Raw genomic sequence first — 15,273 nt, forward strand, 5'->3', positions numbered from 1 at the left:
GCAGCCATGTTTTTATCTATCTTATTATACCATATTTGTTCTTTGATTTTAGGTCTGAATAATTTGGTTCCATTAAACAGAGTATTGTTGATGAATTCCTTGAAATTCTTGAAAATATGTATGGCACAGTGAGGTACGGTGACATATGATAATGTAAGTGTTGACTATCCACCAAGTTATGTACCATGTGCATTGTGTGTATGATAATGACAGTGTTGACTGTCCACCAAGTTATTTACCATGTGCATTGTGTGTATGATAATGACAGTGTTGACTGTCCACCAAGTTATGTATCACATGCATTGTGTGTAAGGCACAGTGAGGTATGGTGACATATGATAATGTCAGTGTTGACTGTCCACCAAGTTATGTACCATGTGCATTGTTTGTAAGGCACAGTGAGGTATGGTGACATATGATAATGTCAATGTTGACTGTCCACCAAGTTATGTACCATGTGCATTGTAAGGAGGAAGAAGGATAACAATGATGCCACCTAAGAAATACATTCAGAATTCAACTGATTGGCTGGCAACTTTGCCAGCACAATGCCAAAGTCTTCTGCAAGTTCAATCTGGAAATGAAACTTGTGCAAAAGGCAATTAAGCACCCTAATCGAAAAGGTATAGGACACATACATTTGCTTACAAAAGTGGTGTATCTAATATAAGATCACACCTTGTTGTGCAGATGGGTATTAAACAAGATGTCAAGAAATGCAAGGATTCCAGCAGTGTTATATTTTATTTATGTTTGGTAGACTGGATTGATAACATCCATTTCATCTATAATCTAGTTAGGGAAGAGCAGTCTACTCTCTGCTAGTTGTCAGAGTTGTATCTTAATTACATCAGATGATTAAGGATATAGGCTGATAATGAGCTTCATTCTATAATCTGGTGTTTCATTCCCACAGCCTCCATTTGCCTACTGTGTGCCTCTCAACAAAGGATTTAATCAGATAATGCTCCCAGGCTGAATCTGAAAAGGTCCATGTGGCTCACTGCTCTGCCTTAATAAACAAATACAGATACAGATGCCATTACAAATGCAAGAACATGTTTCTTCAAAGGAAATTTTATGAAAAGACTATAAAAATTTCACCTAACAGCTGTTGAATTTACTGGACAAAAGGCATTTGATGTAGTTTCCATATAAGGTCACAATTTAAGCAGAATTGCAGTGTGTGATAGAAAGTAGAAATGTATGATATCAAGTGAAAGTATGGCACCTAACAAAAGTTTAGTGAAATATTTTCAGATAGTTTGACTTAATGTGCTTATGTTGATGATAAATGTACTAGTGAGTTAGGAAGAAGATGTAACTTGTGCTTTAGGACTCTGGTCCTAATTTGATGAGTGTAGGGAGGCAAAACATCATGATAACTTACAACATAAGAATATCTTATCACTTTTCTGAAGGACTTCTTATTTAGTTGTGGTCTAAATGAGAAAGGTACAGAGGTCTACATTTCTCTTGGATTGGTACTATTAGGACCATGGAACTGTGAGCACTCTAAAGAGATAACTGTAGCTGTTTTTGTGTAGCAGACTTGATTTGCAAAGATTGAATTTAACAGGATGCTGATCTCTATGGTGCTGGTAAAGATGACCTTGCCATAACTCGAGCATATGGTGTTACTATATGAGAATTTAAATGTGATATTTCATTTTTTTCCAAATCCATGACAAGATGTTTTTGAGACCCAGATGTGAGTCATTAGGCCTACATTCTGGTGAGAATTTCTTTCTTCTACACCGGTTTTTAGGTTCATAGTTAGCCTGCTAGGATTCATTATAGTTCTGTGATATGCAGCTGTGTCACATTTTATCTCTGGCTATTATATATTGCCTTATCAGTTGTTACACCACAAAGTTGATAACTGTTTGTTGGTATTGCCTTAATTGTTGTTACACTACAGAGTTGAGAAGTGTTTTGCAGGATTGCGTTGATGTCAGTTTGTCTCTATAAACATTCTGATGGATGTTTCATAGTTGCTTTAAGTTACATCGGTGGTAAAGAGTTGGATATGTATAAAGCTAAAGGCAAATTTATAATTTGAACTGATGACATTTTTATAAAAAATTACAGTGTGAAGAGTGCAGATTGCTGTTTTGTACTCTTCCATGTCAGAAATATTCTTGGATATACAACAAAGGCAATTTAACATCTTTTACAGAGTAAAAATGCTGTAGGACAAGAGTAGATTGTTATGCAAACTTAACCACCATGTTCCTTCTCTGCATTCACATAGACCTTTACATGTTAAGATGCATCTCTGTATGGTTCACATGGCCAGATAACTGTTTCCCTGCAGAGTACCTGTTTCAGCTTTATAAATGAGTGTCTCCAATAGATGCCCTATTGGAGGTTTGATAGTATGAATTCAAAAGCAAAGAAAATGTAAGGGCTCTACTGTCAATAACTATGCTCTCATTCAATTGACATGTGATAAAACAGCCCCAAAATGTGCAAACTTTTAAGAGGCACCAATTTAAAATAGTCAAGCTCTCAATGTTGCAAAACATGTCAAATCATTTTATGCAGGAATCAAGCCTCTCCTGCACACATTCAATATGTGGGCAAGTCTCACACAACAACAACCTCTCTGTATAGTGACCCCTGAGACTGCACAAAAACCAACAAACTGTCTATATAGTGACCCCTGAGACTGCACAAAAACCAACAAACTATCTATATAGTGACCCCTGAGACTGCACAAAAACCAACAACCTCTCTATATAGTGACCCCTGAGACTGCACAAAAACCAACAACCTCTCTATATAGTGACTGCACAAATCTGAGAAAAGGGAGAAAATGAAAGAAAGTATAAAACTTCTCATGTTTTGTTGAGTTTCATGTTGATTAAATCAAGTCATCAACCTTCCAGTTATGATTTACTAAGTATTCCTTAACTGGATCTAATAGGATATCAGTTTTAAGTGGAATTCAAGATAGCTTAGTCAATTGTGAATATTGCTATTATACATTAAAACCATTTATTTGCGGGGAGTGCACCTTGCACACCCCACTACATAGACAAATATATATATATATATATATATATATATATATATATATATATATATATATATATATATATCTTTCCATCTCTCTCTCTCTCTATATTTATATATATATATATATATATATATATATATATATATATATATATATATATATATATATATTTCCATCTCTCTGTCTCTCTATGTATTTATACATACATATATATATATATATATATATATATATATATATATATATCTTTCCATCTCTCTGTCTCTCTATGTATTTATACATACATATATATATATATATATATATATATCTTTCCATCTCTCTGTCTCTCTATGTATTTATACATACATATATATATATATATATATATATATATATATAGATATATATATCTTTCCATCTCTCTGTCTCTCTATGTATTTATACATATATATATATATATATATATATATATATATATATATATATATATATATATCTTTCCATCTCTCTGTCTCTCTATGTATTTATACATACATATATATATATATATATATATATATATATATATATATATATATATATATCTTTCCATCTCTCTGTCTCTCTATGTATTTATACATACATATATATATATATATATATATATATATATATATATATCTTTCCATCTCTCTGTCTCTCTATGTATTTATACATACATATATATATATATATATATATATATATATATATATATATATATATATATATCTTTCCATCTCTCTGTCTCTCTATGTATTTATACATACATATATATATATATATATATATATATATATATATATATATATATATATATATATATCTTTCTATCTCTCTGTCTCTCTATGTATTTATACATACATATATATATATATATATATATATATATATATATATATATATCTTTCCATCTCTCTGTCTCTCTATGTATTTATACTTGAGTGCATATCCATCTATCTATAGATCTATAGATACATATCTATAGCTAGATTGATAAATATATGACAGATAGATACATACATGTGTGTTTTTACATGCTGGCTTCATACAGATAGATACATACATATGTATACTAATTCCAAAACTGTTGTACTCCAAGGGGGATAAAGGAATTCCACAAGATACAGAAATGTTCCCAGTAAGCACACTTAAATGTTCACATCCATAAGACTGCATTTGCCAGCCTCTATCTTACAACAAGGATTTCTTCCAAGCATGGCTTTCTGAACTGGTTACTAGTCAGCTAGTGGAAGACAAAAAGGGAAATGGGAAACTGGAAACCTGGTAACTGAAAAATAATGTCAGTTAACATAAAGACAATTCCCCAGACTGCATAGAAGATGCTAGGCAATAAGAAGAGAGAAACAAACATAGCTAATGTCTTAAGCACTGAATTTGTTTTTCCTACTTTCCTGCTTGCATTTAGTCATTATTTGCAGAATTTTCAAGGCCGCTAATCATCCGCAAGAGGGAATATGCAGATAAAATGAAACAGCTAGTCAATAAAAATACCTTGGAAATACACTTTTCCTGGTGACACATATGCTCAAAGAATAAACTGTCTCTTTCTGTATCTTTCGAATAAATACACATCAATATGTTATACCTTTTTCCAAGTGCTATATACCTTCACACTGCCACATATGTCTTTGATAAAAAAAATACTGTTCCATTGCTGCACTTACCTGACTTGCAGAACAGTTTGATAAGCACGTTTTGTTGTCTACAGTGAGGTAGAAATTTGTTGGACAGGCACAGGTATATCCTCCACCAGGGGAGAGAAGGCACAGGTGACTGCAACCACCATTGTTCAGCATACAATGATGTGTAGGCACTAAAAAAAAAAAAAACAACAACAAAGAATAATCTTATAAGATAATTTGCATAATCTTAACAAGAAAATGGAATGTGCTTTCAATAAACATAAAATTATATACTTATTTGTTATTTTAGCTCATTGCCATTGTCACAGTACATTGCCTGTTAGTGTATAGTAAGGAAGAGGTAACTGATTATAACTTATTAGCAAGGTCTATATTAAATCAGCAAATGCATTTTTATCGACCACATGTAAGCGAAAGCTTACAATTCCGAACACTTGGAACAGCGATTTTTTTTCCCCAGGGAATAAAATGGCTGTTCCACAAAAAATAAATAAATAAATAAAAACTTCAAAACATTACAAAAAGTGAGGGGCTATGCCCCCACACCATCCCTATTTAAATATACCAACTCTGAGATCGCACTACAGTGAGGAAAACGGCAAAGTAACAGAGGTGGCCAAGCGATTTGTTTCCAAGGGAAAGAAATTGCTTATATGCTGTTTTGCTATTTTGCTGTATCGTGCTTTCAAGTTTGATCAAGGCACATCCGAAGGATTGCATCTTTGATTATATAATAGGAACCTTTTATTCATTATATATTCATTATATATTCATTATAACCATTATTCAAATTATATCACATAAACCATTCCTGAATTATGATTTCAAGCTTTTTACCTCTCTATCTCTGTCAGTCAATATATCTGTGCTACTGCAGCTTTTGAGTATTAACTTTCTTGTTATCTTCGCCTTCCTTCTTTTCAGGCAACCTATGGTTATCCTTTTTTTTCCAAGAGGCTGACATTCTGCACATGAAAAGTATCACTACAGATGCATAGTTTGTCTTAATCTATAGCACCTTTTTGTTAAATATTTTTTTGTTTGGAATCATTATTTTTAATTTATCCCGACTCTCACTAAGGGCATTTTAGTAGTCCATATTCTTAGACAATCTCAGTATTTCAGCTTTATTGCATCCTTCCAACATTTGCTATTTTTGAAAAGGGAGGTTAGCACTTCTCAGCACTTGTTTCAGTGGGCAGGATTCAGTAGAATGGTATACAAAAGCCTATAGTATGTTCCACAGAAAGTAAAAACTTGCATGCAGTCTTTACAGAACACGCAGGAAATCACCCCCCTTCTGCCTTCCCAAGTAGTGTACTTGATTCAGTGGCACTGCTCCATCTGCAAATAGGACAGTCGCTTCTACCTATGGGACCAGAAATCTGAATGTGCAGTTTGTGCAGTGTATTGATTTTACAGCAAAATAAGTGCTTCTAAGAAAAAAAAAATACCTTACAGAGTAGAAAAAACATTATCTGTGATAATTTATTGAAATGCAAGCAAACCTTCTATTAGAATCACATCAGTCCCTACCCCTCCATGGTAATGCTGCCCATCTCCCACCAGTTGGAGCTCTCACAGCACCATTTTTTTTGCTACCATAATATTGAAAAGACCGTAGCTCTGCTATTATGCCAAGTAAATAAAATAGATTTAAACATTGCTGTGCTGCATGATGGTAGAGCACAGCACAGCTGGGACCAGTTGTTTAGTAATGTATGCTAAAAAGAGCATATGCTGTTAAGTTTCATACTGCAACTGAAATATTAAGTCGAGTAAAAGATTTTTATGATTATGGCTCGCAGGAATAGTTCTACAGCAAATCTAAAGCATCTTATAATCAAAGGGATGTCACACCCTAGAGATGCTGACTGAGTGTCAACCAAGCTATTAGGTCCATAAAAAATATGCTAATTTAGCTGTTCTAACACTGAGACAGTATCAAACAAAACAAGATAATTTAGGCATTCCAAGATGGAGACAAAAAGGATAACAATGAACCAACATCTGGATGTCCTAAAATCATTGAATAGATGGTATAACAGGAGAGGCCTGCAGATTTTTTCTTGACCCAATGTCATGTTCAAAAAAGTTGGTATTACCACTGGGGACCTGGCTCATTTCTATGTGGATATAAAACACGTTGGCTGTGATAGCTGACTTACTCTAGAGAGAGACTTTGCATTTGTGATAACTGTCCTTTTTAACTCAAAATGGGTCAATCTCCTCCAACAGGTATACTGTGTAAATAAACTCCCTGGGTATCTCATACAAACAAAGAGGATCCCCACCCTAGTGAGATTTCACCTTAGCGCAGTGCCAAGTAACCCTAAAAGATGATGAACACTCCTGGTCTGATTATCCAGAAATTGGAACAAAGTAGCTAGTCCCCACTCAATATCTCTTTAGCATACCGTATTTTCCACATCTGCACAGTTTTCTTCCTGATGCCAGATGAGTACTGGGATGGTTCCTGATTCTCTCTTAAACCTAAAATAGTATCACCTTCTGATGTTCCCTTTTGTCCATGCTATGTACTCATCCCATTCATTCTCCTAAAGGTGTGAACTGAGCAAATCAGAAACAATTCCACCATCAATGGGGAATTAGCTGAAAGCTTAATGTTTCTCCAACTGATCTGTTATAATTCATAGAGTAGTGTGCAATGTGTGTAGTGTTTGACTTTCTCTCACTTTATTAAACAAAGAAGCCTACATATGTAAACATCTCTGTGAACAAATGCCACTATATTTTTTTCTGACTCCTCTAAGGGTGTTGCATGGCTCACTTCTTTCCAAATATAGGGTCCAACTCTATCCCTATAAGAGGCCAGCAGGCACAGCCCCTCATACCTCTTGTATCCTCAACTGGTTACTCAGGTGTGAAGGCCACTAATCAAACCCCATCATATGAGTCATAGCAAGGGCACTATCCCTCTATACCACAAAGTCAACAACTAGAGAATGAATTAATGTATAAATCCCAAGGTGACATGGAGATACCAATATGACCAAAATGTCAGTGGGTTATTATGTGGTATCCATCGTTACAGAAGCACAGAGTGTTTTATTTTATTAAAGAAGATAGTAAACAACTACTGTATTCAGTGTTCATTTTAAAAGAAGTAACTCCAGACTATAATGACAGGTAACATTTTTTAAACATTTCAAAATAAAATAATGCTGTATAATAAAGTAAGGCTAGTGTAGAAACCAAATTTCATTAATCGATCAGTTTATGTTGATGTACACTGCCCTAGGAGAATCAAAATAGACAAAAGGTTGATTCATTTATTTTAATAGGTCCTGATATGTCGTAAAAGTTGTTACCAGCAAAAAACAGCAAAACCAGCACAAATATATCCATAACATGACTGTAAGGATTCCCAATAAAGATACCCTCTATAAAATCTGTGCCTCGGTAAGTAGGAATAAAGAAAGAAAGAATGACCCATTGTCATGTGCCATGATGATGCAGAAATGCAGAATTTTACAGATGAATGAAACATCACTAAGGTAGCACCCACGGATAATAGAAGCAAAATTCCCTATCCAGTATTGAATTTTAACTTATACTCCAACAATAAAACAGTCACAAGTTAAATAGGATCTTAGTGAGGTACTGACGTAATCAACACACATCTCTTATTTATCCAGCAACACTGAATAATATTTACAATCATAACTCATAAACTACACAGCCAAACATGCAGTTTTCACATTTAATGAAGAGCCCAAGCAAATCCACAACATAACTTTCAAAGTCTTAGTGCAAGAAATCTGAACAAAGCCTGACATAATGAGGGAACAAAGGCCCAAAAACAGGGACACATTTTAAATATTGCTCTTATAAAATCAGAAAGTTGTTAGAATAACAGAATTTGCATGTCATTATTTAGTGACTTTAATCTTTAGATCGTCCCAGTGATTTGTCAAAAAAAAACACAATTTTTATTAGGAACAGACCAAAAATATGAGGCAAAAATCTGGACATTCTGTGAAAATCCATACAGTTGAGAGATATGATGCACAATCTGTAATATGGAAAACTAGAATAAAGAATAATAAAAAAATATCAGCAATGACCAATTTAAAAAAGTATTACAAATAAGAGATCTTAGCTGGAAACAAGCCCCATGTACCTCCATGACTCACATATTTTAAGCTATGTGAACTGTGCGATTATGAACCTAGTAGGAGTGGAAGAACTTCCTCATACCAACATTTCTTTGATCATGCTGTTAACATTACCAATTCTTTGTTTTAAATGGAAGTTGATTAAAACTAGTCATTTAACCATGCTGTGAGTAAGCACTCTGTGATTAAATCCACATATTTCTGCCTCAGGTGCACCAACCACAACCACATTGCTGTATACAATAAGGAATCATACTGCAGTTAAAATTCCAAATGCTTGGAACCAAAATCACACAGTTAGTACAAACCATACTTCTCAGCTCTTCTGGTTTTCACAGGCTGTGCAGTTTTTGCCTAGTATTTTTGGTCTGTTTCTCATCGATCACATGGCTTACTGGTTAACTGCTTTAATTATCAAGCCTAAAGCAGATTCCCTAGGCTGACTGCCTTAAAAAACTCCACAGCAATACTCTGTCACATATCATCTACTCACAGACGATCTCTGCTTAACATCCAAGGCCATGTCAAGCCCAGAGCTGTTGAACATGCTACACTTAAAGAAATCCCAATCCCTCAGAGACACACTCTCCAGGGATCTAAACCTTGTCATCACAATAAACACAAACATGCTGCAGGGATAGGTTCCTGACCCAGAGACTCCCCAGTCTCTGGAATAGACTGCCCATACATGTCAAGCAGAGCACATCTGGCCTTCTTCAAAAGGAACCTTGACAACTTGATGGGAGAAAGGAAATTCACCCCGGGGATCACATCAGCTAGACAGGGGTCCAAGGAAGTAAATAGTGTATGAAGAAATATCCAGGGAATAGTTATGGCTAAGCTTGTATAGGCCCTAGGGCCGATAGCTTAGTACCAACCTATGAACTTCATGAAATTTGTGGTTTTCCGGCAAATCAGTAAGGATTGAATTCAGTAAATAATGCCAGCCATTTGAGTTTCAGACTTCATAACTTTCAGAAAATTTCACGGTAACACAAAACCTTTATTCTAACATTTTTTTTTAACTTATAAGAAGAGTATTTTGAATTTGTCCCCCCCCCCCCCCAACACACATACACATTTTTGGCTTTGTCCAGATTTTTTGCGCTAAGAGGTTAAAAGGAATCTTAATAACAGCACTCCTTTGCCAGTTGTTTAACATCATACTAAGATTAAGCAATCCATTTGAGTATTCAGAAAATAAAAAAAAATCCAAGCTCATCAAAGACAGTTCAACTCTGAGTAACTTTCTGCTAATAAGCACATTGTGCCAAGTGTTAGATGAACAGCCAGTTAAGTAAAACTTCAAAACACACAACCTCAGTGAGAACAAAATAATCTCACTGATGTTATGCTAGAGAGTTGAAGATCTCATACTTAGGCAACAGCTCGAAAAATTGCAACTCAAGTTTAACTGCATTAATTCATGGAACTATTGCCCTTCTCTATTAAAGTGCTGTCTTAAAAGTGTATCACACAACTGTAACTGTATATTGATGGAAGTCACTGTCTAGCAAGATCTTTGGCATGTACTCCATAACAAACTCCTTGATGTCTGGTACGGTAAATTAAACATAGTCAACCTCATGATATAGGACTGCTTTCGATCCATGGCAGTCACTGAGGAAAACACTGGCTTGTGATTATGGTGGACTGAGTACCTATCTGAAAGCAAGTTGGACAATCTGCCAAGAGTTTACAATTTAAATATCAAGTGTCATATCCCAATGATGGATAAAATATTCTACACATATAAATTATATGATGCTGATAGTCTAGTATAGGTTTATCCATTAACTGGGTCTCCATTGTCATCTCTGGATGATGAATAAAATATTCACTTGTATGTGGCTTATGAAAGTGTCTTTATAATTTAATGGAGTGCCTAGCTAGTGCCTAGGTGAATATGAGCATATAATTTTAAGGTTGTACTATCACTAAACTGAGATCACCAGTCAGTCTGAAAACAAACACATGGTAGCACTGTACCCAAACCTTTCTGTAGGTCTTAAGGCATGACCTGGGTGGGCAATGCTAAGACACCAACAAATAAGCAACCTCTTCCATATAACCCACCTGTGTAACAAAGTAACCATTAAGGTTAGTTACAGATTCAATGATGCTATTTATAAGGGTTTGTTTAACTATGATAGCCAACCCCCACACACATGAAATATTGTGGTCCATTTACCATGTATCTGTTGTGTAGACTCTGTCCAACTCATGGTGTATATTTGTAAAACTTTATAATGGCTTTTTGTTCATAAGCTGAAAGTGAATCTCATGCACCACTCATCTTAATATATTTGGTTTCAATAAAAGTATAAAAGTAACTAAGAATGTAAAATATCTTTTCAGAAATACAGCTCCTCCTATAGTATTGATTGCCTGTGAAGCATTTTGATTAGCAGCACACCGATTCATAGGTTCATAGGTAGGTACTAGGCTATCGGCCCTGGGGCCTATACAAGCCCAGCCAAAAAGGTACCCTGGCTTTTGCCACCCAAGAAAATTATTTTCCTGTGCCACTGTCGAGCAGTGTCACAGAAGTGATCCCCAGGGTGAATTTCCTATTTCCCATCCAATCATCAAGATTTTTCTTGAAGAGTGCTAATGAGGAGCTTCGTTTGATATAGATAGGTAGTTTATTCCAGAGTATAACTTTTAAACCTTTTTTGGTTGTTTTCATAAATCTTTCAACAGCCCATCATAGAGTTTTAACATTCATGTTTAAAATGTTTACCAGCATTTCAGGTATTTTGTTTCATAAATAACATTACTTCTTTTCATTTAACCTGTGGATCAGCCTCATTAACAATATGTTTAGGCAAACCGCTGCATTCAAGCATTATAATTAGTGATATTGTCTTCTCAGAAACCGTTGAGTCCCCATTGATTACTTAAGGTTGTTTTGACTTACTGCTGTTATTAGGAGTACTGAGTCTATAAAGCAGCATAAAAGGTCACGATGAATAGACTGCCATGATGCATTGTATACCATCTAATACATGGTATCATTGTGCTAACTCTTCATTTCTGTTGTCAGTGACAAATCACCACATACCTTCAAGCAAGGGCATTCATGATTACCATTGCTGGGTGTCCCACATATACAGCATTCCGTTCCATGGAACACATCTTAGATGGACTCACAGTGTACAACAACTTAATAAACTTCCTTAATAAATTTCTAAATGCTCAATCTTCTTTCTGGTCTCTTCTTTGAAACTTTCTAATTTGATATCCATTTTTGTCTATATTAAGTAATCCATACTGCATACTAAATATTAGTGACCATATGTCTTTTCTAACACAAGAATCCTAAGTACTATTTCTTGAGTTTCTTAAGTTGAAGTCTCTTCTCTCTTAACCAAGCAGCTGAAATTCTCACAGAAAAATGACAGCTTTTGAAGAACTTGAAGTTATAAATCTTTTCTCTGATCATTAGTGAAAAAAATTAGCTAACAAATATCTCCAAATTTTTATTGTTTGCATTATATTTTCTGTCAAAGAATGGTTTTTAGTCACCAGTTCTCTCAGCTAGTCATCTTGTCCTCCCCTTAATAAATTGATATTCATTCTTTCAGTGCAACAAAATCATGGTAGAACCAATCATGATAAGTAGGTGCTGATTTTTCAATTAGTCAATAAATATGCAACATCACTAAACAATTTCTGGTATCTTTCTGGATAGCAGCATTCATCACATTAAACTATGTTTAGTTAATGTATAGTATATGTCCATTAGCTGGATCTGCTCCACATGGCTTTGCATCCAGGAATAAAGAGGTCATTGTCTTCCTCTACTCTTCCCTCATTAGGCCACTCATCGAGTACAATACCCCATTTGGCATGTACCTCACTAGACACCTGCAACAACTGGAGAGGCCACAAAAGTACTTCAGAAAGAGGATCCTAGGGCTTAAACATTTGTCCTATATGGACAGACTAAAACAACTCCAACTATTCTCTGTCTCATATCGCCCACTTAGAAGCAATCTCTGCATGACGTACAAAGCCATGTCTGATCCAGCTCTCTTAGAAATGCTACATCTAAAAAAATCCCAATACCTCTGCACCACATGCTCCAGAGACCTCAACTTCATTACCTCAATCAACAGAACATGCTGAAGAGACAGGTCCATAACCCAGAGACTGACCATGCTATGGAATAGGCTTCCTATACATGTCAAGCAGAGCACCTCACTGGCCCTCTTCAAGATAAATCTTAATGAGTGGATGGGGAACAGAATATTCACTCCAGGAATCACTCCAATGGCTTTACTTGACAGAGGCACTGAAAACTAAGGTCAGGTGGCACAATGCCAGGGTAATCCTATGGGCTAGGCTTGTAAAGGCCCCAGGGTCATTAGCCTAGTACACACCTATGAACCTATGAACCTATGGCTAGAACATAATTATACAACAACCCCCCATTAATATTCCAAAACGTGCACGCTGATTGGTCAGCATGCACGTTGTAAATCAGACTTATACTAATGGAAAAAGGTCTGGTCGCCCGGACATTTTCCATTAGTATGTCTTTTTTTTTTTCTTACAGCAACGGAGAAAGCAAAATCTCCGTTGCTTTTTAGAAAGTGTCTCGCTATGTTAAAGGAGTTTAACATAGTGAGGCAGCTTTAAAAAAAGCAACGGAGAAAGGAAGATCTCCGTTGCTTTTTTTAAAGCTGCCTCACTATGTTAAACTCCTTTAACATAGCGAGACACTTTCTTAAAAGCAACGGATATCTTGCTTTCTCTGTTGCTTCCACCCACAGCTCTGATGTACTGCGTAAGCATACGCATGCACAGTACATCAGAACTGCCGCAGAATACCGGACAGCTGTGGAAGGGCAGCAAGGAGGCATTATACAATGCCATTATTTAAGAAAACTAAGTATTTTTTTTCTTGTCTCACAATTATAAAAGCCCTTACTTTTATCAAATAATTTCTACCTTCTAAATATTTCACCTTGTTATTGACCAAAGAACATTGCCTACACACCCCACATTTTAATGTTCCAAAGCCTTTTATTAATCATTGGTGCATGCTGTCATGCCCTTTTTCTAATAAATTCTTTTTACTTTTTTTTTTTTCTAGACAAGACAATCTTTGGTCTAATATTTTTAATCATATCTGAAAATATTATAAATTTATTCCAATTTATATCATTCTTGTCTCTCTGTGTGTTTTTTTTTATTATTAATTTTCCAAATTTCTTTTGAAGGGATCTTCCCTATTTTTTCCACCTTTTTCTCCTTATGCAACTGTGTCAAATAAATTCAGACCCCAGATCCAGTTGAAATTCATCATCTCTTCTCAATTTTTCTTCTTTCTGTTTTATATTGGTTCTGGGATTCCCCCTGTACCCCCCCTATCCAGAAACATGCTTTCCAACTTATTACATTCCATGTCAAAATCAGGCGACGGCTGGTATGTTTTTCCTGAACACTTTTAGACTCATATTTGTTTCAGATCTATTTTTAAAATTTCTTATATCCAAATATTGTACTCAGAGAATTAATTTAATATAAATTTTAAAAAAATTTTACCAATATACTGACCAACTCCATGAACTCTAATAAATTTATATCCAAAAAAATAAATATAATCAAGAAATAACAATATCACAAATAATATACATTCTGTGTTATAATCAGTGGTATCATCATCCATTTTTTCTTCCCATTTTTCCAACACAATGATATGTATGTTGGCGTAGAGACTACGCCCATGGATACTACTTTCCTTTTTTTGATGGAAATATTCTCCATCAAAATACATATCTATATCTTAGAAAACCATGTCCATGACATTTAAATTCTTTTTTCATTCTGAGTCATAGTGTGTCCAAAAAGATACTGTCTTCAAAACATCTTCTCATGCTGATCGTGTGGAATACTAGAAAACAAATCCACTATGTCAATGGTAATGAATAACAAGTCTTCCCTAAAAGTGTTTCCGTTTACTTGTCTTTAACAAATCCCCCAAAATATTTTAAATATAACATCTATCCGTTGATATGCTATATTTACTTCATTTCTTTGAACTACTATATTATATTTATGTTAGAAGGATCATATCATTTTACCTTCATAGGTACGTATGTTGTTGTTTTGTACCCCCCCCCCCCTCATCCTCATTATTCTTACCGATTTGTTTATGGATCAATCTAACGTGATTGGCTTTCACCTTTTATTATTTATTATTATTTATATACCTACATTATTTACTCTTTGATTTTCTCCTCTAATATTTTTCAAGGTGGGATTAATAATATATTCTTCTTAATCAACTCTTATTGTTATTATTATTCTGACATTAACTAGTAAGAAGAATCCTAATTGATTTTCCTAACAAATAATTTAACATCCATAATAGTGGTGGGTGGTGGCCTTGGTCCCAAGGTATACATTTGACCCTACTTAGTAAAACTGAAATGAT

At 34.8% G+C, this 15,273-nt stretch overlaps 1 protein-coding gene across 1 annotated transcript in view; it reads right to left on the reverse strand.

Moving 5' to 3' along the window:
* The window catches only part of LRP1B (LDL receptor related protein 1B), a gene marked incomplete at its 5' end in the record, with an annotated part of 5,941,474 nt that overhangs the window by 1,529,163 nt on the left and 4,397,038 nt on the right, over positions 1 to 15,273 (reverse strand). The window contains one exon of the mRNA XM_044073672.1: positions 4,711 to 4,859. Within this exon, the coding sequence (XP_043929607.1) occupies positions 4,711 to 4,859 (149 nt within the window). The remainder of the gene's footprint in view (positions 1 to 4,710; positions 4,860 to 15,273) is intronic.

The sequence above is a fragment of the Protopterus annectens genome, chromosome 6.part0 (assembly GCF_019279795.1).
Source record: "Protopterus annectens isolate FY-2018-M chromosome 6.part0, PAN1.0, whole genome shotgun sequence".
Lineage (NCBI taxonomy): Eukaryota > Metazoa > Chordata > Ceratodontiformes > Protopteridae > Protopterus > Protopterus annectens.